This window comes from Gadus morhua, chromosome 13 (genome assembly GCF_902167405.1).
Source record: "Gadus morhua chromosome 13, gadMor3.0, whole genome shotgun sequence".
NCBI lineage: Eukaryota > Metazoa > Chordata > Actinopteri > Gadiformes > Gadidae > Gadus > Gadus morhua.
Genome location: NC_044060.1, coordinates 12,342,013 through 12,369,000, shown reverse-complemented (window position 1 = coordinate 12,369,000; position 26,988 = coordinate 12,342,013). Strand labels below are relative to the sequence as shown.

At 43.6% G+C, this 26,988-nt stretch overlaps 2 protein-coding genes across 5 annotated transcripts; both read left to right on the top strand.

The window, feature by feature from the left end:
* The first annotated feature begins 311 nt into the window (after positions 1-311).
* On the top strand, positions 312-23,404 carry ptpra (protein tyrosine phosphatase receptor type A). Of its 4 annotated transcripts, none has more exons than XM_030374685.1 (22): positions 312-722; positions 8,476-8,522; positions 8,877-8,958; positions 9,471-9,932; positions 10,049-10,063; positions 12,074-12,170; positions 12,554-12,627; positions 13,148-13,284; positions 13,918-14,008; positions 14,417-14,493; positions 14,611-14,647; positions 14,742-14,839; positions 15,110-15,229; positions 15,559-15,861; positions 17,433-17,582; positions 17,701-17,794; positions 18,033-18,109; positions 18,356-18,490; positions 19,260-19,385; positions 19,625-19,776; positions 20,453-20,588; positions 21,026-23,404. In XM_030374685.1, exons 2-22 carry the CDS (start codon positions 8,502-8,504, stop codon positions 21,098-21,100), a joined length of 2,559 nt encoding a protein of 852 aa, XP_030230545.1. In that variant the 5' UTR covers positions 312-722; positions 8,476-8,501; the 3' UTR covers positions 21,101-23,404. The 4 variants fall into 4 exon arrangements, with proteins under 4 accessions (XP_030230545.1, XP_030230544.1, XP_030230546.1 ...); XM_030374684.1 differs by having other exon boundaries at positions 12,071-12,170; XM_030374686.1 differs by lacking the exon at positions 10,049-10,063 and having other exon boundaries at positions 12,071-12,170.
* A 1,900-nt stretch (positions 23,405-25,304) lies between these two features.
* Positions 25,305-26,972, top strand: gnrh2 (gonadotropin-releasing hormone 2). Its single transcript, XM_030374755.1, has 4 exons — positions 25,305-25,451; positions 25,892-26,033; positions 26,346-26,429; positions 26,636-26,972. The coding sequence occupies exons 2-4, from the start codon at positions 25,896-25,898 to the stop codon at positions 26,672-26,674; spliced, it is 261 nt and encodes an 86-aa protein (XP_030230615.1). The 5' UTR covers positions 25,305-25,451; positions 25,892-25,895; the 3' UTR covers positions 26,675-26,972.
* The last annotated feature ends 16 nt before the right edge of the window (positions 26,973-26,988 follow it).

Here is a 26,988-nt window from a genome sequence, read left to right as displayed (position 1 = left end):
AACAGACAAATAAATCACTTCCCTTTCTATTGTCAAGAATACTGTGTTGTATTTATTAGAGATGGGTATCACCGAAGGAAAAAACACGGACTCTCCCAATAATCTATGCGGTTCAACTGCTTTGTGTTTAGGTATATAGTTTATTTTCTTACCGGACATGAAAGCAGAAAACGGACCCATTCATAGCACAGACCATTGCAGTAAACACTGGCACATTGACTAAACTTATCTGGCACTCTCGCCAATGGCCAGCAGACGTCGCACCATACTACGGAACAAAAACTTGGAGCTGGGGCCTGGCCAGGGAATGTGCTGCTTGCTTCCCATTCTTCCAATGCAGACATACAACATGGCGGACTAGAATGATCGTCTGACGCGCCCGGATACTGAGGATAAACGCTGTTGTTCCATATTTTTCCTCGTATAATACGGAAGACGAAGAAACTACCATCTGTTGTACGCCTTTGGGATCGAGTTGGGAATTTCAGGGGGCCGCCCTAGCATGTTAAAATAAACCGAATAGTGGCTCCTCGGATTGGAAGTACGAGCACCAGATCATTCCTATATCACAGGTCGCCCCCCCCTACCCACCCCGCTCACACACTCTGATCCTGGGGTGTGGAGACTGGGGGCCGGGGTTGAAAACGTGGAAATACAAAATATACTATTTCAACGCATCACCTCATCTCCAACATTTCCCCTTGGCCTGTACTGAAGTTGGGGTGAGTTTGTTTTTGTTGCGCACGCTTTTCACACATTACATTACATGGGGACTACGGCATGTTTGGTTATGGGGAAACATCGGATCCCAGTACTTTGGCCCTATAGCTCTATGTAGAACTGACTGTTTCCAGTGCAGTCAGTTCTAGAGGAGACCTGGAAGTCAAGTCAAGTTTTCATACCGTGTTACTTCTGCGGGCCGAATCCAGCGTCATTAATCTGAGATCATGATTGTGCCCATTAGACGGTCTTCTGTCCCACTACGGTATCTCGTTTCCGTTTACAAAGTGATTCTTTTTACGGTTTAATGAGGTTATAGGATGGGTCGGATCTCCCGAGAGCCAGTCAACTTTGTGAATGGTAAATCACGGGGGAACTCTACCCTGATTGGAACAACATGAACATTGTAGAAGTGGCTGGGAGGCAGGGAGGGACATTTTGGCGAAGGGGATTCTCCAGTACAGGGGGATAGATGAGATATATATTAGAACATTTAAGTCGGGAATATCTCAACTGAGCATCCTGCGTTTTTTCCAACTATATCCCATTATACACCCCATATTCCGTTGAACGAATGAAAGTCTTGTGGTTTCGGTCACCCTGGGAAATGCACTTTTATCAGCCGATGCTTTGTTGTTACATGTTTTGAGAGGGTGTGGAGCGACTCGGGGTGGGTGGAGTAACTGGGGGCTTCATGAGAACCAGGCCAGGAATACGGGATCGCTAACATCTTCCGACCAAATCCCAGCAGGTTAAGAGTTTTCTTAATTGTGATCCTTGAAACAAAGTAGCCTATCTACTCCTCTATACAAAGACACTTCTTATCCACAACCTGCCTTTATACTACCAAAATGTCACTGAGAATGTAACCAAGCACACTATCTCGTGAGTGTTGAGACTCTTCTTGCTGTCAGAGAACCTGGCACAGTAGTTGTGTAGACTAGCCTGGCTTATTTGGTCGTTTGCTTTAATTGGTACCCCGATTTTTTGATAATGATGTTCTTTGCTGAAGGGCAGAAGATATTAATGGCTGATGATTCATCACATGATTCAAACTAAAGGTGAGCTGGATCGATTGCAGCAGTTTGATGTCATGATGTCATTCCAGAACCAGGATGCAGCGTGTCACATCAGGGATCAAGTGCTGCTTCAATCCTAGCCTATCGTTAGCCTCAAGCGGTTGGCAAGTAGGCCTACTTACCGCATCTCTGTCTCGATCTGGGATTCATTTTCCGTGAGGTCCTCATGTTAGGAGTCAAGATCCTCCACGTGCAAAGCTCAACCTTGTTACGTGGGGGTGTTTAGTCATCCTGTCAAATCCTGCCAGCAGGCCTACCTTCGGCGGTCAGGTCTGCACACGTTACCTCCCCTCAAAAGTTGTATGTCCTCCACCCATATTAATGTTAGCCTGGAATCGCTGAGCAAAATGCAAATCGACTTAGTTAAGCAGATTGACTCCAAAACATTGCTATTGCAATATCAGTCAAAAAGGCAGCAGGCCTAATCGTTTTATCTTACTCAGAACGATGTATTCCAACCTATTTTTGGTTCTAGGAACTATTTATGGATGGCCGTTCTAAAGTTGATTTGATGTTCTTGTGTTCTGCATTTAGCAATTGTTTTACCTTTTCAAATAAACAGAGCTTCTAATGCCTTTCTGGAAATCTTTGCAACATTGGAGTCTAAAATAACTCCTACTGGGGGATATTTCACAATTTGAAGGCCACTGACAATATATTATGTTGGCCCTTGGGGGGGGGGGGCAGTATATCTATTTTCGTTTCTACCTAGGTATACATATTTTAGAAAAAATGAACACTGATTCAATGTCTATTACATGGTAATATTATGAGGTTATGCAGAATTGCCTAAAGGTGTTGGCCTATTTATGTCCTCAGTTACAGTGGTGAATTCCCCAGGATGGTAAGCAAATTCTTAGCTATATTTCACTTTCTTTTAGCAATGGTGGACTTTAAACCAATCAGATACTGTACGGCAATGTTTTATCTTTAGCTTATAAATATTTAATTGTTACATGCTTATTTGTGGGTCAATGGTTATGCCGTATGAGGTGAACCTCAGTTTTAAATAAAAGGAGGAAACTGCATATGGAAAAATACAGTTGTAAGGCGTGAACCATTTATAATGGACCGTACCCTGTGAAGGTAGGCAGCTTTGAGTAAAAGAGGAATGTACATTTAGTGTTTGTAAACATTACCAATGACTGACCAGGATGCAAACTAATTTGTTTGTAAGATTAATTCACAACATTTGCTATAATGACCACCCTAAATTGTGAGTGTAATATTAATCACCCAGCTTTAATATACCTATTATACACATGAATAATCATCTGAGATAAGGCTGTCATATTTACATGAATATGTAAAGGGAAGATAATTGCAGACCTTGTTTATCCTTTTATGATGACATCAATTTAAATCAAAGACATGAGAAAAAAACCTGCATGATGTCTAGGTGAATGGAATCTGTTCAATATTATATTTGAAAGGCTTTATCGTTCTCAAAAAGGAGTTGAGGTCAATCACATATTTAAAAGCTCAGTTTTCATCTCAATTGGAAGAACCAAGCATCATTAACCACACATTAATAGTGTGGCGCTACAGTCAAAAATAGTTTCTCTTATGTTTAATGTGCTAGTGACATTTGCTAGTTCAAATTGGCATTTTTATTAGGGAGCCTTACGTGGTGCTGCAAGGGAAAACGTACTATGTGGGAAAGCAAAGCATACAATGCTGTCACATTGGCGGCCTTGCACCCTGCATGGAGGGTGGAGAGAGAGAGGCTTGTGTGGAGAGGCCACTACAAGCGGCTCCACATCCTCTCTCCATCTGATGTGGCCCCAGCCCTGGTCGTCCTCTGGGTTACTCAGTGGGACGGACGGACACACACACACACACACACACACACACACACACACACACACACACACACACACACACACACACACACACACACACACACACACACACACACACACAGAGAGAGACCCTGCCAAGAGTGGGCAGAGTTCAACACCTCTCTGATTGAACCCTACCACCACCAGTATGGTGAACGGACAGCGCGGTCGGCCGTGCCCGTACGATTAGCCACAATGCTAATTCCCAGCATGTGCTGCAAGTCTTTGCATCAACCCAACAGCCCATAAATGAAAACCAGCAGAAGACAAACCACACCAGCAGAGTGTAGCGGGCTGTTAGAAAGGGAAGTCCAGAGGCTTGTGGCCGCCCCGTGTGGCGTTGGGGACATATAATCTGCGGTCTGTGTCAGAGCATAGAGCCCTGGCGGTTCTGGGTTAGGCCTACACCAGCCTCGCGATGAAGAGAAGCATTCACTGTAATGCTGTCTCCCCTGGACCGACGGGCCCCTCCCCACAGAGACATAGGAACTGTATTAATGTGCCACGGATAAGGACAGACTCCTATTATCCACCGCAGCAAGGTGCGCTCAAGAAAACCCCCCAAACACACAACTATCCTTGCTCAATCACCAATATTATACCACTTCTGTTCGGGTTGAGGTCATGCTGGTTCTGCTCTGTGCTCATCCTAGTAGGTGTCAGGGGGCACTCGCGTAGTGCAACCAAACAGGGGAACTGCGGTGATTATGAAGTTAAACCCTGTGGTGTGTGCTTGCAGACAATTTGTCTGTGGTTTCAAAATGAGCCAGGTCTGTGTGTGTGTTTTGGGCCATAGCATCATATAAATAACATTCATTTCACAGGAGAATCCTTTGTTATGTATAAGAATGAAACGGCAAGAGCGGATCTACGGATGCAACAGTGATTACAGTATGAAGTTTAACAAACGCTTTAAGTATTGAGAGAAATGGAGGGTGAATATTTGATTGTCAAAGTAAATGGTTTAAATGACAACATTTGAGTTATCGAATCACATAATTATTCTTATTTTTATTAGTATTATTATTATTATTATTATTATTATTATTATTATTATTACTGTCTTCTACGGTTTATTTACAGCTTTTTTTAATACATAGGTCTATATTGTAAATATATTGCCTGTATTGGATCCTACTTGTATTATTAAGGTAATCTGCATTCATGATGAAAGGCAATGCTGCGTTTGCGGCATCACAACATATAATATGGGTTATCTATTGTAATATGACCCCAGACTCTTCCCTGGATCCAGCTGAATCCCTGGAGGCTATGATTGTCAATGGGTGGCCATTTCTAGAGGGATTGTGGTTTTGTTTAGATATTCGTTTATAGACCCTAAGGTTCAGGTATTGAGTTAGAAATTATAATTATTAGGCCTGGGTAGGCCTCAGAGATTTTAAAGTCTGGCAACATTGTAAGAATTATAGCAGGAGTGAGAATTTGGGAAGTGCTGTGATTATAAATATGGGTGGCTGCAAAAGCACTAAGTTGTTTCTTTTCTCTTCACATGCATTTCTGGCCTTCCTTGGGAGTGTTTTTCCTATTTAAGGGGGTTTCGCTGGATCTCCAACTACACTGTTCCTTACTACCAGATTTAATGTTTACATGGTAGAATTGTAATATAGCAACTCAATGCATTTGTTTCGTAGACGCATACGGATAGCTTAAGAAAAGGTTACAAGTTAATGTGTACTTAGGTACAATGTTTTAGAATTATCTGTTTAAAATGTTAGCTTTTTTTTACCCCCTTTTAACCACTTTTTTATTTGGAGTTTGTTATTTTGTTTGTAATCATGGTTTTGCTTCTAATAATTCAGCAGTTAATCAGTCAGTTAATTGCTTCGGCATTACACTTCTGCCATACAATTCCTGAAGCTGCCTGGCTGCCCTAAAGGACCTGCCTAGGTGATTCACTGTGAATCACTATGTCTTCACATGGGTGCACAGCACAACTCCCACTGCAGGCCAGTCGGGCTCAACTTTCTTTTAGTTTTAGTGCTTCAAGATGCTAAGGAAAATTGGAGCTAACATGCTACAAGTATGTTTCCTCCAAAGGGGATAGGATAATGTTGATGCCAGTGAGGATGTTTTTTCAGCTCCGTGACAAAACAGAAGGGAAGAGTATGATACATGGAAATATGTATTGCATAGTACGACTATAATTATGCATTAGGATTTGAAACCGATGGTGCAGGTTGTGAGATAAAATCAATGAGGCACATGAAAGGAACTTTTATGCTCTGTTCTCTTCTGAAAAGGGTAGATGCTGAAAAAGACAAAAGATGCTGAAATATGTGTCAGGGTTTACGAAAGGCATGTTTAGTATAAAAGTAACTTCTAATGGAGCCTTATAAGGTTTTCCAGATGTATAAATAACGTTTCATGAATGGCCATCACAAAGCTGTGAATATTTAATTTGATTTAAAAGTTGCTTATTCTATTATGATAACAGTATGCTTTGTATAGATTTAAATATAATGACAAATTTGGAACATGCAGAAATGCTTGAATGACCATTGTTAGATGGTAGCGGTAGCATGATGGAGATTTTGGAGGAAAATGTTACCAAGTGAATGCTTTGATTTATTTGAAGCACACTTAAGAGGGCAGATGTTAACCCACTAGCCTTTTGAGTAGTAAATTAATAATAACCGCTTCCCAATATATCGCAAAAACATGGTCGGACTCGGAGACCATAGGAGGGGGTTTCAGTGGGGTTCTCTAGCGTCTTTGGCACTAAAAGCTTCAAACCTTCCTATTAACGAAGGAAGGTTTCTCTCTCTCTCTCTCTCTCTCTCTCTCTCTCTCTCTCTCTCTCTCTCTCTCTCTCTCTCTCTCTCTCTCTCTCTCTCTCTCTCTCTCTCTCTCTCTCTCTCTCTCTCTCTCTCTCTCTCTCTCTCTCTCTCTCTCTCCTTCCCCCCCCCCATATGACACTGACAATTATTCACATTCCATTCAGGAAAAAAGCTCATTAATAAAAGCTTGACAGTGATTAGATGCTGTTGACATGCAAGCTATATATGGTGCTATATTTACCACGGGCAGAAGGCAGGTGCCCCTTTCAGTCGCTACCTGTGGCCCCCGAGCGCCGTTCCAGCTGAGTCACTCCCTCTAATAAGGTGGGAGGTCGATGAGCGAGGGATGTGCCGCTAACGATGGATCCCTGTCGTGTTTGGAGCTGTCCGACTCCATATCGGTTTACTCAGTGTGAAGAAAGCTGTTTGGTCACCCAATGTATTATGTTGCCCAATTTTTGAACTCGTATTGTGTTTTTTGTCCATAGTTGTTAATCTTATGGAAGCAATCTGGATTGAATCAAGATAAAACGCAATCAAGCCAGTGTTATTTTTATTTGGTCTCGTTTATACATATAACAGAATGTGTGCAGCGTGCCAAGATGGATTGTTTCAGTCCAGTTGCGTTCATGGTTAATTAGATTGCCATGTGGACTAAAACAGGTATGTTTTGTTATGCAAGGTCACACGGGCTAGTTTAGAAGCCACACTTTATTTAGCCTATTGCAGATCATTAGCGACGCCCTACTTGAAGTTGAATAGGATCCAAATGAAGAGGGAAGAGCAGTTTGATGACAGTAAATATTCAGCTCAAAAGATGCCGTGATTGTGAATGCTGTAGGTTTGGTTGGAGCCAAGGAGGACAAGCGTTTTGTTTAGTGGGCGGATAACGCACGACTGCATTACTCAGCATTCATTCGCTGTTTTAGGCTCCAATCAGGGCCAGATAGAAAACGGTATTGTGCAGCTTGAATGTAAGTGCTGGAATGGACAGGCTCTGGTGAAAACTGTGCTTGTCCACAGATTTTTAGTTTGCCTAGACAGAGGAACTGGCAACGCTATTGACTTTAGCGCCCAATTTGTGCAGGGCCCTGATGTAGTAATGTGTGTGTGTGTGTGTGTGTGTGTGTGTGTGTGTGTGTGTGTGTGTGTGTGTGTGTGTGTGTGTGTGTGTGTGTGTGTGTGTGTGTGTGTGTGTGTGTGTGTGTGTGTGTGTGTGTGTGTGCCCGTGCCCCCCCCCCTAATGCATCTCCTTTTCCTTAGGGCCAGACATGCAGGATTATTGCTGGGTCAAGAGCGTTGGATTAGCCACAGAGATTATCACAGCTCACTCAGTGAGACAACAACTTTTTAGGGCTTCTGTGAGTGGAGCAGAAAACGGTCAGTCTGGCAGATACAGACTGCCCAACTCCATTCCCTCCTTCTGGTCGCGGTTCACAGTGGGCCTAGTCACTTCTGCATGAATAGGCAGCACTCAGCAGAGGAACCATTCAAGTCCTGCGGTCGGGGGGGGACTGATTCTGTTAGGCCTCGGTGGTGATTTAGGGAAGGCTGGCCACGGTGTTATTACGATCAGCAATCGGTTGCAGAAGTTTCACATAGGCCTCTGCCTTTTTGGCACAGAATCTATGCTTTGGGCAGTATTGAACTACTCATAGCTGTATTGACCATGCAGGATACCCTTCATTGTGCTGCTTAAGTCTATACTCTACCTACGTACTATTTCTACGTGTGTGGATGCAGTAAAGCTTTCCGGTATTCCTGCTTTCAGGTATTTGTGTGTGTTTGGGAGTAAATAAAGATCTGCCTCTGTCAGAGACATTGCCGTGTCTATTAGCGTTATGGTGTTATTTCTCAATAAAATCTTTTTGTGGGTGAGGATGGATGAATGCACATGTTATAATATTGAGGGGGACGTATCCCTTTAATCCCCGTTGAAATCTAAGCCTATGCTCCTGTCATGATGTGCATGATAAAGTCTGCATTGTTGTCATTCCATATGCTGTGTATATTCATTGTCCATTCCTCCTGATTCAGGACCATGCTGTGCGAATGAGTAATTGATGCCAACTCCGCTCCTCAAGGTAAGGGGATCTCTTTGTGAACACACCCATTAGTGTGTGAGTACTCCGTTGTGGTTTCAAAACAAGATTTAGATACATCTCTTGACATGATGAGCATGTTGGATTCTGCTCCGGGGTCAGAGGGGCCAGTGGCTCCTCCTGTCCCAACAGTGGTTCAGTTTAGTTTTCAGGTCACAAGGCTCTGGTTAAGATGTCATTGTGATGGGATGTTCTCTTTGACTCATGGTCCTGTGTGTGTGTGTGTGTGTGTGTGTGTGTGTGTGTGTGTGTGTGTGTGTGTGTGTGTGTGTGTGTGTGTGTGTGTGTGTGTGTGTGTGTGTGTGTGTGTGTGTGTGTGTGTGTGTGTGTGTGTAGGGCAGAATGGGTGTGTGTCCCCTGCTCCTTCTGCTCGGCCTGGCCCTAGGGGCCTCAGCGCAGGACCCCCCCCTCACCACAGGTACCTCAGAATGACTCACCCTTTTCCATGTTCTGTACTGTTATGCTTGAGCGGTGTCATATGAATGAAAGTGATGGAGCAGAAGCTATCAACTTACAATAACCATAGCATAACATAATGTATCTTACCCTCAAATAGTAAATGAATATGAATCTCAAAGTCAGCTAATGAACATTATAGGGGTGTGGTCTGAATCCCCCCCTTGCGTTGTTTGTGTTGTTTGCACTTCCTCAACGTTTAAAATGCTGTTGCTTAGTTCAGCGGCACCGTTGCCATAACACTAGTGTACCATAATCGCTCACCCGCTTAGCTATGTAGCCAGGAGGGAAAATACACTCCACCCATCAAGTCGTCTCAACGGAATAGAAGGAAGTCCAGACTGAATTCACATTAGATTGACGTGGATTGAACATCATTTTCTGATGCTTAATGGAATCTGACTCTTGTTATCACAACGTTGTAGTCGCCGTAGCAGCAGCTCTACCACCCCCATCCTTCCCTCCTCTCTCCAGGCCTTGTGGGTGTCATCACTGCCCCGGCCACTGCGCCCCCCGTCGCCCCCTTACTCAACACCACAGCTCCGCCCACCCCTGCCCTGACAGACCCGCCCACTGTCCTCCCCCCTATCGTTGTCCCGGAGACGACGCCTACGACGGCCGCGGCGGCCCAAGATGACGGGGGTCAGGCCGCGCCCTCAGCGGAGCCCCAACCGGCCCCTCCCCTGCCACAACCTCAGGCCCCAACAGACGGCCCCAGCGGACCTCCAGCCACCCAGCCCCCCCCACCGCCCCCGCTGGCGCCCAACGGCACGGAGCCAGTAGAAGACGGAGGACGGGACAACGGGACCGCAGTGACGGGGACGCCGGACGTCACTCCTCCGCAGACGTTCTCGGGCGATGTCACCGACGACCCCATGGCGACGGCCACGGCCACGGCGGCGAGCGGGGGGGGGGAGTTCCGCGTGGTACCGCCAGGTGAGTTTGTCCGTGTGACCGAGTCAGCCGCTTGTTATCCACAACCTGACAGTGGGGGATGCTGTAGTTGCTGTTAGATGCACCATAAGTAAACACCATCTTGTGTCCTTCTACAGATGGCCAGGATCCAGGTGAGACAGCATCCATGTTTTTGGTGTCTGGGCATGATTCAGTGGGTTATGGTTCTTGAGTGGTGGTGTCTTAATAATTTGAATAGGCATGCCTGCCCTTTTCTCCTTTTTTTTCCATAATATTGGAGGCTTGAACAGGGGAGACGATGGAAAACTATAGTTATCTGATGGCATACCTTCAAGAACATGTACTGATTGATTAAAATCATATACATGATGATCATGCTGATACATAATCCAAACAGTGATCCATATTGCCGCGATTTTATTTTTTGGACCCAAAAAGCATGGCTTCATGGTTTTCTGGAATAATCCCCCTCACTAAGCAGTATCACTATTTGCTTAAGCGTGGCTTCACTTGAAACCTACTTTTACACCCCATTTAATACACCGCCGACCCCCACTGTTTCCTGCTATTTGATTGGAGTTTAAAGGGGATTTGATGAATGAAAGGGGTCTGGTGACAAACAGGCCTTAATCCACTTTGCCAGTTGGAAAGGGTGGCAGATGTAACTGCAGGGCCATATTTTGGCTGTATAACTTGAATTTGTGTATTTTGATGATAATTGTTTTGTATTTTTTATTGTATTTTTTTGTTCTGCTTTACCCCCCCCACCCCTCCCTCCTGATAATCTATATGTGGTCTCTAGTCCAACCTGCGAGAACTTGTAGCTGGAATTTGCGCAATCGTAGGCATGTTGCACTCACATGATGTCCATACATAGGCTATTGTGATGATGCACTCCTAAATGTATTCATTGTCTGCAGGAAAGTGCCAGAATAACTATGGGAATGATGCATCAACATTCACAGCATAGTGGAAATTAATGGTGGAACATGTGGTCAGATGATTCCCTCTCTGGGCAACCAGTATGTTTCAAATCAGAAACATTCTATACTTTTTATTCATCAATAATACATGTTTTGATAGCAGTAGTAACCTGACCATGCAAAAACAAATATCTGGCATTAATGACATACCCTATTACTGAATACTGAAGCGTTTTTCAGCTCTTTTTTTTCTGCTTTTAGCTTTAGTTTATTTTTTGTTGTTCTCCAAACAAGTGCTGATGAAATTAGTCAATTTACAGATGAGTAAATCCACATAAATATTTAATGTTATTTATTATATCATTTATTATTTAATAGAGTCCTTATAGTTTCAGAAAAGGAAATATTTATTTAAAAACTTTATAAAACGTTGTTTTCCCTTGCTACAGAGCTACAGTTTGTCATATGAAAGGCGTATCATAGGGCGATGCTATTTTGAAGTGCCCATTGGTCATTATCTCCGACATTTTATGACAAAGTTTTTCCACCGACAATGGAAATAACCCCAAACCTCAGCCCTACTTTGAATAACCCATACTCTCACCACAACCCAGTCCAGTCTACATCTGTGGACGCTTACCAGGTTAAAACCAGACTTGAGCTGTAGGTTGACCCTACAGCTCTCTAGTGATGTAACTGCACATTCTGAAGTGAAGGTTTACGCCGACTGTGGATGAGCTTTCCACAGCTCTCACTCTCTCCAGCCAGGCCGAGACGTCCTCCTCCGAAGGCCAATGAAATATTTACACCAGACCTTGGCTCTGCCTTATGCTTGAACACTTGACATGAAGGATGCAGGGTTGGATGGGGCAAAAAAAGCTCAAAGCTCAATCCCTCCCTCCACATCACAACAAGGTTGTTGTTAAATAAACAAGACTGCACTGTCGTTAGTTTGGGGAATGCTGCTTCAACGTCAATAATTATAATGAATACATAAAAACACACATGCATAAGAGTGCATGGCTGGAACATGGATTTTGACCTTATGTATTAGATCCTGCTAAAGGGTTAGCATTTAGTGGGCACGTATATCTGTCTCTTCGTACAGAAGCGTACAGGTTAACTCCTACTGTGGAACTGTCTCTTGCTGCTTAGTCTGTTTTTCTCCCCCTCATCCCGCTGTGCTGTACATGCAGAACAAACTTTTTGTGTCTTTTCTGTTGTCCCTCGCCCAAGAAGACGACCAGGCGGACGAGATGCCTATCATGGCCGTCATGGTGGCCGTGTCCTCCTTGCTGGTCATCATCTTCATCATCATCATCCTCTACATGCTCAGGTCAGACAACAACATGTTGGATGCGACTTTTTTTAACAAAGTGGCCTGGAATGCATTGAGTGAATGTAACATTTCTGTTCATGGGCAAAATAACATAAAAAGCAGGGAAGCCAAGGAACACTTGTTAGGTTTTTTATGGAGCCAAGAAGCCTGTGGAGAGGCCCCAAGTTGCAGCTGTTACTATGGCAACAACCAACCGACATTCTGCAGTGTATCTGGGGCGAGTGTGTGTGTGTGTGTATGTGTGTGTGTGTGTGTGTGTGTGTGTGTGTGTGTGTGTGTGTGTGTGTGTGTGTGTGTGTGTGTGTGTGTGTGTGTGTGTGTGTGTGTGTGTGTGTGTCAGATGTAGATGTGTGCTGAAACGCTTGTCTCGTCATTGACAGGTTTAAGAAGTACAAGCAGGCAGGAAGTCATTCCAACTCCTTCAGACTGACCAATGGTAGATCAGATGATACGGGTAAGTCAATAAGTGTGGGTATCCGTCTTTCTGCGTGTGTACGCGGATGTGGTTGCATGTGCTTTCAGTGATTGATCTTTGTGTGTGTGTGTGTCTCGGCACATCGGACCGTGTAATCAGGCATTCGTTTCTGTTTATTTTGGGTCATATCAACGAGTTTGTGCTGTTGTACATCAGTCGGCCTGTTCCAACGTGCCGCATTGAGTTGATTCAGATAAGACTGGATTGATCACGCTCCCGTTGCTAATATCTGTTTCACTGGCTGGCCGATGGCAGAGGCTTTTGTTCAATGGGATTACCTAACTCTTAGGTTAGCCCATTCCTAAGGCAGTGCTGCACAACACTGACCTCTGGTGGCCTGTTTGAACAGTTGAATAGTGAATAGTTGAAAAGTTGTGCTCTCAAATTCTCCCTCTCTCGCTCTAACTACTTCCTCCTTTTTCTGTTCCTTTTTGTTCCTATGCTCCTCTCCTCTCCTTCCTGATCTCCCCTCCTCTTCTATCTTTCTCTTTTCCTCCAGAGCTCCAGAGTGTGCCACTATTGGCCCGCTCGCCCAGTACAAACAGGAAGTACCCGCCCCTTCCTATTGATAAGCTGGAGGAAGAGATGAACCGGCGAATGGCTGACGACAACAAGCTCTTCAGGGAGGAATTTAATGTATGACTCAGTCACACACAATATACATCAGTCCCAGACAAAATAGATGTCAAACCTGTATCCCCACAGTCTAGGAAGCAGACGTATTAAGCAGTGTGCTGGTAAATATCTCACATAATCCTTTGATGAGAAATGAGTTGTCATAGCTTTCCAACGCCCTACCACACCGCACCTGCACCTAGGATCTCATTGTCTGGCTTCCCAACCCTCTGCTGACAGACTGAGACTGTTAGAATGCAATCAGACAATAATGAAATGAGCCAACCGAAGATCAGCGTAGCTAGAGCACAAAATTATGGGATGCCATCAGTAACTGACTAAATCCCTCCAAGGGGGTCATTAAACTATCTACGTTTAGAAATAACAACCACTATTTTAAACCTTTTTACACATATTTTTTATAGAATGGAACCGCAAGTCTCGAAACATCACTTATGAGATACCGATAAGGGAGAGACTGGGGGGGAAGGTTGTTGTGTGTCTGATATCATACTGAGCCGCGGGATACAATCAACACAATCGTGCGGTCATCACAGTAGTACTAAACCAGGGTGAACTCCACAAGGAGCGTACAAGAAGCTCAGAATGATGTGTTGGGGAATGGAATTTGAAATGTTTGTTTTTCTCGTTCAGTCGCTACCAGTGTGCCCTATCCAGCCGTCGTGTGACGCTGCCTCCAAGGAAGAGAATAAGGAGAAGAATAGATACGTCAACATCCTGCCATGTGAGTGACCCCCAGTACGACCACACAAAGCTAAATGCTTTTCTACCTAATTATGCAAATAAACTATGTACAATGCCTATATACCCTGCAGAGATTCTTCTTAGATGAAACTGATTTATTAGCTCTAAAACTAAACTGCACTCCAATCATTTAATGGAAATAGATCCAGAAGCCCAACATCAACAATAATAAGCATCACACCTTCGTCCTTGATGGTATTGTTTATTCTAGCATGTCTTGCATGGTATTCCTGACTTTCAAAATGTCTATGTATTTGCTTTTTAATTTTACTTATCTTCCTTAATGTGTGTCCCTGCCATTTCTGATGACCATTCAATGGTCCACATTGTAAATCCTATTTGCTATTTTTTGACTTATTTTCCTTGATTTGTGTCCGTGCCATTTCAGATGACCATTCAAGGGTCCACCTCTCATCTTTGGAGGGAGTCCCCGATTCTGACTTTATCAACGCCTCTTTTGTAAACGTTAGTATGAAGATTCTTTTTTTCGTTGCTATTTTGTTTGTTTTGAGTTAGAACAGACCTTTCGTCTCAAATCTGTATTAATATATATTCTTTATTCTGTTTGTTTGTTTTTTATAGGGTTACCAAGAGAAGAACAAGTTTATTGGAGCCCAAGGTGCATTTTTTAAAACAAGATAAAAGTAGGTCCATAGTTTTAAATCTGTCGGTTTAATTCATGTTTCTGTGCATTTCTTTTTCTGTCCTATCAGGGCCAAAGGAAGAAACGTTGAACGACTTCTGGAGAATGATCTGGGAGCAGAACACAGCCACCATCGTCATGGTTACAAATCTCAAGGAGAGGAAAGAGGTAGGCAATATTGGGAATGACACGTTAGGTTTCAGGTACCCCTTTGTTGCACGTTTTGTATGACATCATCTTGCCCATTAGCTTTATTGATGAATTTGGGAAATAGGCTTTTTAATTCTGTGTCCTCATGGTGCCATAAGATGATCTTCTTATGCATGTGTTTGGGTGTCACCTGATCAGCTGGTAGAGTGCCAGGTGATTGGTAGATCAGAGCAGAGGGGTCTCAGTGAGTGTGTATTCACAGCACTGCCCTTTTCTCTCTTTCCTCAGTGTAAATGCGCCCAGTACTGGCCGGACCAGGGCTGTTGGACCTACGGGAACATCCGCGTCTCTGTGGAAGACGTGATGGTCCTCGTGGATTACACCATCCGCAAGTTCTGCATCCAACAGGTACCGTTCCACTGGGTCTCAACAGGAAGGGTCACATGTGTTTTTTTGTTAAAACACGATGGCTACAGTTGTTCTACTCTCGCATGAATATAAAAATAAATGTGAACAAAGTCACTCATTTAGTGGTATAAAAATAGCACTAATGCACATTAATTACTATCATTACTTATTACTCTTTTGGACTTATTTTTGTTTTGTCGTCATTTTCTCCTTGTTCGTTCATGTTTACCTTCGGTGTCTTCAACCAAACGCATGACCCCTGAACCCCGGCTCGAAGGGCTCTTCTTCTCTTGACCTCTTTCTCTCTGCCTGTCTGTCCGTCCATCTAGGTGGGCGACCTGTCGGGCAAGAAGCCCCAGCGGCTGGTCACCCAGTTCCACTTCACCAGCTGGCCCGACTTCGGCGTGCCCTTCACGCCCATCGGCATGCTCAAGTTCCTGAAGAAGGTGAAGAACTGCAACCCGCAGTACGCCGGCGCCATCGTGGTGCACTGCAGCGCCGGCGTGGGCCGCACCGGCACCTTCATCGTGATCGACGCCATGCTGGACATGATGACCTCAGAGCGGAAGGTGGACGTGTTCGGCTTCGTCACGCGCATCCGAGCGCAGCGCTGTCAGATGGTGCAGACGGACGTGAGTTGGTCGGACCCCCGACGCGCTGCTTCTGGGGGAAATGCACACACACACATGGACAGACAGCCAGACAAACAGACACATAGACGCACTCATTCAAACAGACACACACGCATAAAGACACGAACAAAGACAGACAGGCAGACGGCTGGATACACGCGCACAAAAACACACTTGCATACTCGCAGAGGATTGAAACGATGAGAGAGCCGGTATGCGTTTGCTACTTGCTTAGCAGCGTTGTGATCAGGGTTCATATCTGGTGGGTCCTGTCCTGCCCCTTCGCTGTGATGCGATTTATATAGAATGTTAAGACATGCGAGCACGTGTCACCAAGGCATTTGTAGTCTGCGTTTTGCCCTCACTGTGATCTGGACCGCAGTTTGTACATTTCAAATTTTCCGAGGACAAATTGGCGTATGTACTGTGTGAGGGCCGTCATCGTTACTCTATTTTGGTTTCAAACGCGGCAAGTATATATAAAGCTTCAGGAGTTTAATTCCCAGTGGAGGTTAAAAATAAATATTTTGACAAATGCATCACTGCCTGGTCCTGACTGGGTGCTCACACACGCATAAACAGCTAAAACTGCAAACAAAGCCGTTGTCATGAGCTTGATTGTGCTTTGTAATGAATTAAAGAAGCCAAAACAGGACGGTCAGGTCTCTGGGGTAAACACCAGATGGAGGGACTGGTGCTCACAGTGGGGGTACGGCTTTAAAGGTGACACACAGACCAACGAAACAACAGGGAAGGCCAACGCAAACGCACATGACCAGCTGAATCACTGCTCATTTGAGCTATTTACCAGAATGAAATTGCATTCTCGGAAAATCCTGCCTCACTATGTTCTTCCTCAAATTCATTACTTTTTTGTCGCAACTATTAAACATTCATTTAAAAGAGTCATTTAATGCAAAAATGATGTTAGACCTGAAATTGCAACTGTCATATACATATCAGCAAGTCCCTTTTTAAAAGTAGGTCTCGTTATTTATATATGGTTTAAGGGACTAATGCAGACCAAAATGTTTGAACTTGGTCCAGTATTTAATTAGTCTCGCCTGTGAAAGAGCACGATAGTTGAGTTGTTGCAGGAAGAGAACAGTGGACAGGTCAGAGCGGAGTGCAGGAAAGAGTGTATTGTGTTGGACTACATAAAACCCGATGCCTTGGAAATATTTGGGTGAAGGAGAGTTGAGATTGTAACGACAACCTGGAAATTTCCTGCAACGATCTCTCGCGTGCTCTTATAGAGCGAAAATTGTCCTTGAGCGAGACTCTTGTAGACACAATAGCAAACAGACCAAATTAAGGTAAAGAAAAGAGTTTTGTATCTCTGTAGGGATCCTTTCAATAATGTTGTCAGACACGTATAATATCAGGGCCTGTCTTTTTTTTTTACGTGCCTTGACAGGGTGCTCTCGCTCAATACTGGACCAATTTCAAAAATAGTTGTCCCCCATAATAGCTGGTTGTTTCCTAGAAAGGCATTTCCCATTTGGTCGATCCTGAAGTTGGTGGAGCATCACGAGTCCTCTACAATCTCTCTCCTTTCTCTCCTTCCCCAGATGCAGTACGTGTTCATCTTCCAGGCCCTGCTGGAGCACTACCTGTACGGAGACACTGAGCTGGAAGTCTCCTCCCTGGAGTCCCACCTGGCCAAGCTCTACGCCCCGTCCCCGGGAGCCGGCTGCGGGGGCCTGGAGACCGAATTCAAGGTAGTCAGGGCTGGGAGTCTTTGTGTGCATGTGGTATTTTCCGTCTTACTTTTACGTTGCCGGATGTTTATGTTCGACAATCCAGAAAATGTATCCTTTCTTTTTCTCTTCCTCGTAGAAGCTGACATCTATAAAGATCCAGAACGATAAGATGAGAACGGGCAACCTGCCGGCCAACATGAAGAAGAACCGAGTCCTACAGATTATTCCATGTAGGTCTTCTCCTGAGTTTTTATGGACGTGCCTTTGCATGCAATATCATTCTACTTGCAGGAAGGGACCATTACACATAAACTCAAGCTTAAAAGGGGTTAAGGCATAACAGTAATTATGCTTTTTATTCTCCCAAAGACGAGGAAGGGGTTAGGGTTTCTAAACGGCTTTGCGACCATTGTCTATCCCAACCCTTTGTATCAGTCTACCACCAATGTGTCCCTCTGTCTGTTTCAGATGAGTTTAACAGAGTCATCATTCCAGTGAAACGGGGAGAAGAGAACACGGATTATGTGAACGCATCCTTCATTGATGTCAGTCTGAAAAAGCATTCTTTTGTTTTTATGTTTGAACGCAAATGCACCATCCAGTATTTCATTTTCTGTTATCCCTCTTTAACAAGCGATGTCATGTGTAATAATCAGTAGATGCATTACAATACAAAATGAATGCTAACATTCAAAATCACTACTCATGTCTACTTACATGCATTCTCTCTCACCCATTGTCTCACCAACTGTTGTTTCCCATTTCCCCTCCCCTCTCATCTGCCTCCTCAGGGCTACCGCCAGAAGGACTCGTACATCGCCAGCCAGGGCCCTCTCCAGCACACGTTGGAGGACTTCTGGAGGATGATCTGGGAGTGGAGAAGCTGCTCCATCGTTATGCTGACGGAGCTGGAGGAGAGAGGCCAGGTAGGATCAGAGACCTGGAGGGGGATTGTTGCTGGGAATAATATTACAATGCTCAGAACTCATTCAGGAGGTTAATGGATCCGAAATACTCCCAAGTGAATTTGGATACAGCTCATTTAATATCGGGAAGGGTGCTTAACCTAAGGCTGCTCCTTAGGTTGTGAGACTTTGGGGATGCAACCCGGTTCGTATATACTGGGAGTAAAAGGTTAGGGATGGCAGACTCATACACAAAAGGGGCCGGGCAGCTCCCCTTCTCCGGTAGTCTCCAGAGAGATGTGTGAATACGCATGTGTGCGTGCGGCGGTGTTGGGTATCAGGCCAATAAGGGGCTAAAATAGACGGCTGTTAATGGAGAAGCTACTCAATAATACAACAGAAGCAGAGGTCCTGCTGCACGCAGGCGACCCGAGCCCAGCCATGACCTTCATCATGCCACTCCTGCACAGAACATCCAGGAGCACAGAAATAACTTTCATTCAATCACATGTATTGTACCAGGAACCGAACGGCCACAATAGCCCCCCCGCAGCCTAGATGAAGGGTTGACCTTGAACTCTTTTTTTTTTACTTATAATCCCCATCCATTTCCGACATTGTGCCATAGTTCAGAATAAGAAGGCAATTTTTATTTTACGTAGGCTTACTCATTCATGGAGCGCGTCTCTGCATGTGAACGTGGCTACGGTGGAGCACACAATACGGGATGATTAACCTCGTGTACCTGCTCCTTTGCGCGTCTGCCCTGTGTCGTGGGCGTCCATTACAGGAGAAGTGTGCCCAGTACTGGCCCAGCGACGGGGCGGTGGCCTATGGGGACGTCTCCATCGAGATCAAGAGGGAGGATGAGAGCGAAAGCTACACAGTGAGAGAGCTCCTGGTCACCAACAACCGGGTAAGGGCTCTCTGTATGTCTCTCTATCGCCATCACTCTGTGCCTCCTCTCGATATTCTAGATATTCTCCTCTAGATATTGAAAGCTAGATAGATAGAAATAGTAAACCTTCATGACCTATTCCTTAAACACATTGGAGATCCCCTCCCCTCCACTAGTTTGCCCTTTATAACCCATAAACACAATGTGCTGCCATCCTGGTGACCTGTACTCTCCCCGCGCTCCCCGGTTCCGATCAGGAGAACAAAGCACGGGCGGTGCGTCAGTTCCACTTCCACGGCTGGCCTGAGGTGGGCATCCCCGCCGACGGGAAAGGCATGATCAACATTATCGCCGCGGTGACGAAACAGCAGCAGCAGTCTGGGAACCACCCGATCACTGTCCACTGCAGGTCAGAGACACGCACAACCACTTTACGTTGCCTAGTGGGCTCCTTTGTTGACTTCATTCAGTCACGTTTTTTGATATTCACAAGGTTTCCCGTTCGTTGTGAGATGAAGGAATTGAATTGTAATTTTGTCAACAATTAAATAATTCTTAAATAATCGACCATACATCCTATAAACATAAATATTGGATGAAGCAAATACACACTCTATACAGGAGAGCTAAGTGCAAACCCATATACACAGTACATAGAAGCAGCCTCCCCTCCCCACCTCTATTCTATGCATAGGCACTTGATGTAGAGAGCATCTGTTATTTATATCTGTCGTGCACGTGTATGTGTGCGTTGAACAGTTAATGTATTGGGTAAAACACAATGTCTATTTATGTCACAGGAACTCACTGCTCGGTTAGATTGTTCTCCTCTTCCTTCTGACGGGCTGGCAGGCAAAAAAAAAAAACCTGCACACAGTTACTGTGTTCATGGGTGTCTTGAGTGTTTATGGGTGTCTGTGTATTTCTGGACATAACATCCTTATTATTTACTCTCAATGCTACATTCATCTATATGAACTTAATTACCCTTGAAAATGTTGATTGTATACTGTAAGCATCCATACTTTAAAGCTGCCTTAGATAAAAACGGCTCCTAAATTGTGTGTGTGCGTGTGCGTGTGCAGTGCGGGGGCCGGCCGGACCGGGACGTTCTGTGCGCTGAGTACGGTCCTGGAGAGGGTCAAGGCCGAGGGCATCTTGGACGTGTTTCAGACGGTCAAGAGCCTGAGACTTCAGAGGCCCCACATGGTGCAGACACTGGTGAGCAGAGCTCAGCCCAATGAGTTCTAGGTTGGATCAGGGGGGCTTTCACCTGTTTTCACCAACTTAGAAACAGTTACGTTTGGGTCTCACAAAATGAACGTTTTTGTGTAACTTTACATGAATGTATAAAGTTCTTAAACGCCTTTCAAGAGGGCTAGCTTTGGTTTTAACAACACACTTCGGACATGCTCCTGTTGAACCCATTGTGTCTGTTTTTTCTGAAATGTCAACCTAATATTTAAGTCTGTATTCATTCATTTCCCTGGAGGATTATCCAGTTTATACAAAACCAATTGAGTATTCTGTTGGTTTTGCAAACAATATTGAATGTACAGACTTTAACAAAAAACTGTTTATTATTTATTCATATTCCATTTTTGGTTTTACAATGGAGTCCCTTACAGTTCTCTCTCTCTGTCCCTCTCTCCCTTTAGGAGCAGTACGAGTTCTGCTACAAGGTGGTTCAAGAGTACATAGATGCCTTTTCCGACTATGCCAATTTCAAGTAGCAGACGGACGACCACACTCAAACACACCGTTAAAACCAATATAAACTCACCGTGGTAAACACATCCACGTTCACGCGCAGTTTGGCTCACCTGACGGACTTCTTGAGGTTCCTCCTTCCCAGAGGAAAAAGGGAACCACAGTCTCGGCACAGTAAAACAGAACCCAGAGCTTTCCTACAGAAAGACACGACAAACTGAAATGCTTTCATGAATATTTTGTAATATTTGTCTTGTCAATACAGCCCTTTTTGTCCCTTTTAGCTTTCCGTCTCTCTTTAGAAAGTGTATATATAACGATCCTGAGGCTTCTTTTATTTTGTTTTTTTTTAGACCATTTTGAGGTTGGCTACGTTTTAGGGTGGCATTTGTAACATATTTTATTGGAATATATATATAAATAATATAACTATATATGAATACAAATCCAACGCTTTATTGGCTGGTGTTCACAGTTAAGGGAAGATTGTTAGGGTCTACGTAGCTGGGTTATTATACTTTTTATTTTGTTTCTACATAGGAACTGATACTTGATTTGTCTTCTTATGGCCTGAATCAGTGGCTCTACCTGACTGCAGTGGTTGGCAGAACACAGGTTGATTTATTTATAGAATTATCCTCGATAGATTTTCTGTTTTGGTATCCCTACCCACCCACCCCTTCATGTGCACACAAAGACCACACAACTGTTCAACACAGGAGTGTTAACACATCATCATCCAACCCCCCCCCCCCCCCCCATCCAGTTTTGGAGTTGAAGTAACAAGAGTCTCTAGGCGGGCGACATCAATGTGGCGTAACCCTAAGAAAAAATGCACATGCGTCCAGATACGCAAAAAGAAAGTGAGCCCTAAGCTGCATCCTTCCCACAGTGCCAAAGCCCCTGATTCACCTGAGCTTTGAACGTGGAGACCACCTCAACAAACTGTCCAGGAAAAACCAGACAAGACAAGACAAGACTTCTGGTGCATCGATGAGTAATGCACCACACTTTGGATCCATCCCCCGCCCTTCGAGTAAATTTGTTAAAGCGTGAGACATGACAATCAATTTAAATACCATGATAAACCATTGGAATCTTATCATCGAGATATACCAATTCTATAGTTCATGTGTTTGCTTACGGACATTCAGCAGTATTGATGGGGAGAACTCAAAATCAAAGAGTATTTCCTTTCTGTATGAATGAACTGCTTCCCCTTTGTTGTATACTGGCCTTGCATCACAATGCTGTTTTGTCACCATTTTTTTTGGTATAAGATTGTATTATTTCACCACGGTCACTGATGCCGAAGAATGTTTATTTTTTATTGTGTAAAACTATAAAGCTGTTGCTTCGATTAATTTCCAAAGTGAAACTTTCTTTTCATGAAATGTATGAGTGCTCTGAAATGTTTGCAGTGGATTCTTATATTCTACTTCGGTTTGCGACGCCATGTGTTTCCAATGAGGCCACCATTGAAGCCATTCCCTTTATGATTGTAATGAAAGATGAATGATGTCAGTTATCGACAGGGGTCAGTCCTATTTCAACTCTGCCAACTCAGGAAATGACTGCGCACAGGATTGTTTCAATTTACAAATTCAACACTGGTCCATTTCCACAGTTGGCTAGAGTTCAAAAGGTTCACTCCTACCTGAAGATTACCGGAGCATAAATTGCCCACCCTTATCCACGGTGTGTTCTTCAGATAATTTTTTTGTTTGTTTTCACCTTATAAAAAAAGACGATTTATAAATTAATATTTAATTTGCACGTCCCAATTTCAAACTCATTTTGACTACAATGATTAGATTCTCCTTCATGCGTGTAACACACAGAATTAATTTGTTGCTTAAAAGATTAAAAGGTTAGAATATGCAATTCTGTGATCACTGGGTTGAAGACTCGTATACTAATGTGCAATTTGCACCCTAAAAAGAAACTGAATCCCTTGTATGAATAGAACCCAACCAGAAATTGTGGAGGGAGAGAATTTTTGAGAAGAAAAATCCAAAGTAGCAGTGTCAAGACTCAACGTTGCGACGGAGTGCGTGGGGTCCTTGTTTTGTGAAGCAGTCGAGACCTTTCCCTTGGCTGCTGGCTGTCTCTGCACCGTCATTGCCATTTCAGGTTAACTCTCATTCCAAAGCGTCACAAGTGCCCATATTAGTAGTTAGGTGCCACTGTGTTTAGTTACTTCTTTGTTATGTTTCCAACTTCTCTTATAGCCGCTGAGGTGGCAGAGGGAGGAGTCGTGTTGTTCCCCTTATGGCTTGTCTGTGTTTGGCCATTTAGTCCTGTTTTAATTAAAAATGTTTGCTCAAGATGATTACGTCACAAGAATATGACACTGTGCCAACTTTTCAAATGAACGTAGCTTGTTATCTCCAAAAAGTGCCTCCATAGTTATGTTCCACCCCAAAAAATGAATTTTAGCAAGGTAATGAATTTCCCACAGACCCCAGCTAGCAGCCCCATGTTAGTGGCAGCTCCATCTATGTGGCCCCGCCCCAACTAAGAGTAAAAGGAAATGCCGCTGTCAGCATAGCCTATGAATGGAGCCATAGGGTTTTAGATAAATTCACAGTAGATCTTTGAGTGTCTACTATTGTTCCAGCAGCACTCACTTATGCCATTCTTCCTAAATGCGCTGCCAATTCATTTTAATTCACTTAATCGTTTGGTATATTATAAATAGTACACAGTAGGCTCCTGATTGTACACAACAAAAAATGATAGCTGCTTGGTTGAACCTTTTATCTTAAACTTCCCCCCCCCCCTAAAAAAAAAATGTGTTTTTTATGCCGCCCTTCTAGCAGAGACAGGTATCGATGGATGGAGAGGGTCTCTGGTTGGGAAGTGGAGGTTCAGAGTGTTCATCCATGTCATGTTTATTTCAGTTTGAGAAGTTTACACTCCCCTGCTGAAACAGGTGTCCCCCTTTCACTAACCAACCCTGATTGATGTCCTTACTTGACTTGCTCTTCTACCGGTTTTCAAAATGGTCACTACCTACCACCCTTTGTACATAATGTAAGGTTATTTATATTTCCTTCTTGTCTTCTTGCCTTGCTTTTTTTTTTTTTTTTTAATAGATCTATATTGAACTGTATTGGGACCATTTCTAAAACGTTTTAGAGATTATCTTTTTTTGGCCATTTCTAATTTGATGTCTTAAGCATTTTTTTTTTCATCTGTCTGTCTCTAGGGTTTTGTTATTCAACATTTTAATATATGTATATATAATTATATATATGCTAACAAATTATATATAATTATATAATACCAAATGGCCTTTTTAAGCAAGATAATGTTCAACATAATAAAGTGCTTGAGATTTTATCATTCCTGCCTCGTTATTTTGTATAATTACAAATTAAAAATGGTTGTTCAGCTCCCATTTGCAATGAGGCAAATGGTGTTGTCATTGGCTGTTTCATGTCATCCACATCCAGTGCTCATTATGGCTAAAGTGAGACAAATGGGTTTCAAATAATTGCCCATTTGTCTTGTGTGCAAGCATTCCTCCAGAGTATCAATCAGTGTTCAATCAATCAGCCAATACCCCCTTCTTATTAAATAGTAATGCCTTCTATTTCTCATTGGATGATCCAGTATTACTGACCCTAGGGTGTTAGTAGAACATGCTATCGACCGTTTTCCTTATCCAGCGTTAGATGACATCCTCATGTACAAAGACACATCCAACAGTACAAAGCTGCTTCCTGTATAGGTGTACATCTAATACCTGTTACTTCCTGTATAGGTGTACATCTAATACCTGTTACTTCCTGTATAGGTGTACATCTAATACCTGTTACTTCCTGTATAGGTGTCTGGTTACAGTCTAAGCCTGGATGAGGCCCTGGTGGTCGTGAGGCTTCAGATGGGAAAGGAGATGTTAAACGGCCTTCCCAAGAGGCCAGCATATGCTCCTCGTCTTGGGAGATTATGTGATCAGTCAAATGCATTTTGTGAGGCTAATGGAGGAACCTTCTGGGTGTTTAAGGGAGGAGTATTTGCAGGGCTGGGCCCCCCTCCTGAGTAATGTTTGCCCCTGATAATTGGAACAGCACCAGTGGTCCGCATCCCTCGTCTCCCAAGACCCATCCTTTGACCCCTGGTGGCGTCGAGAGCAGAGGGGTCAACATGGTGGGTGGGGTTAGAGGGACCACAGGACAGAGTGACGTGGGGTCTGGAAAGCCCTCCCTACTGGTACTTATAACAAGGAGGACCAGACACACTGGACCACCGCCTATACACGTGTTCTGACTGCTGTACCTGAACATCCACGCATCTTTGACTTTATACTACACTGAGAGAGATTCAAGGAAACTGGGTGGATACCTGTTGCGACGAAGGAAGTATAAGGTAAGTTTGAATGTTTCTTTGCGCCACACTGTTTAACTGTATCTAGGCAGCATATTTGCACCGAATTGATCATTCTGTTTCAACTTTTAATTAAATATGGTACTTTTAATTTTAATATATCCATTTCCTTTCTATATGCATTGATCACTGCTCCCAGCAAGAAGAAAATCATGTTCTTGAATATTAAATAATTCTGAACTCTGCTATTTTAGAAAAGAAAACTGAGCCTTTCCCTCTTGAGACATTATCGACTTAGCTTTAAAATCAAGTTTAGCTCGTATTAATGGCAATAACATGCAAATGACAATCAAAGCTATTTTATGAAGCAGCAAGTCAAATATAAAATGATATTTAAGTGCATCAGATCATACATCCCATTTCCCCATAAGCCTTGTATAAATGACTGTAAATTCCATCGTTGTGACCTCTCCTTGTGCCAGGACCATGATGTACGTGTCTCGGCTGGTGCTGCTTCTGGGCCTCCTGCTGTGTCTGGGGGTCCAGCTCTCCACCGCCCAGCACTGGTCTCATGGCTGGTACCCTGGAGGAAAGAGAGAGCTGGAGGCATTCACCACCTCTGAGGTAGGAATGGACGAGTGAACCAGTCTGCTTTACTTGAAATTACCTATTTGGTCCTGTATCCGACGCCTTTATCCAAACTGCCGCATTGTTCAGTTTTTACTACATTAAAGGTGATTTATGCATGTCATTCATGAGCAGGTATGGGTGAGGCAGCTGACTGGATAGGTCGGCGTTCAAACTTGGAACCTTTTAGCTTTGAGTCATGTACCCTCAACACTAGATTATTTTACAGCTTGTTTTTTCTCCTATGTCACCCTTCACAGAGTATTTTCGTACGTAAATATGTGGCTTCCCTCCCTTTCTCCCCTCCAGGTTTCAGACGAGATCAAGCTGTGTGAGGCGGGGGAGTGTAGCTACCTGAGGCCCCAGCACAGGGGCACCTTGAGAAACATCTTTGTAAGTAAATGCAAAAGGACCCATTGGGTTCAAACTGTATCTGACATGATGCATTGATTGAAATTATAACAACATTCAAATTAAATCATATTAAAGTATAACTCATCAGAAAATTCAACACAAATGCTTTGTTGTTTGTAGCTGGTTTTTTGTTCATTATTTTTATTAATTAAGATATTTATCAGGCTTAATATTTTTGTCCACAGATGGATGTCCTGGCCAGAGAGTTACAGAAGAGAAAGTGACATCAGTTTGCGATTCTTTTCTAAATAGGGGAAATTAGTTACTTGACTAAATGGGCTTCATAAAATACATTTTCTTTTTCAATTTTTTTTCTTGGCTCTCTGTGGTCTATAATACATTGCCAATTAAAGGTTTCAAGCATCCTTTCCTTACATGTGTGCCCTTATATCCTATAATAAAGGATATATTTTGTTAATGTTGGGTATTTCTTTCTTTCAAAGTGATTTGTGTTGGAAGAGGTGAAAAACATGCATAAACGTCTTGCATTTACAATGGTTAAAATAAAAATATCAACATGTATATTTTGCTTTTTGGT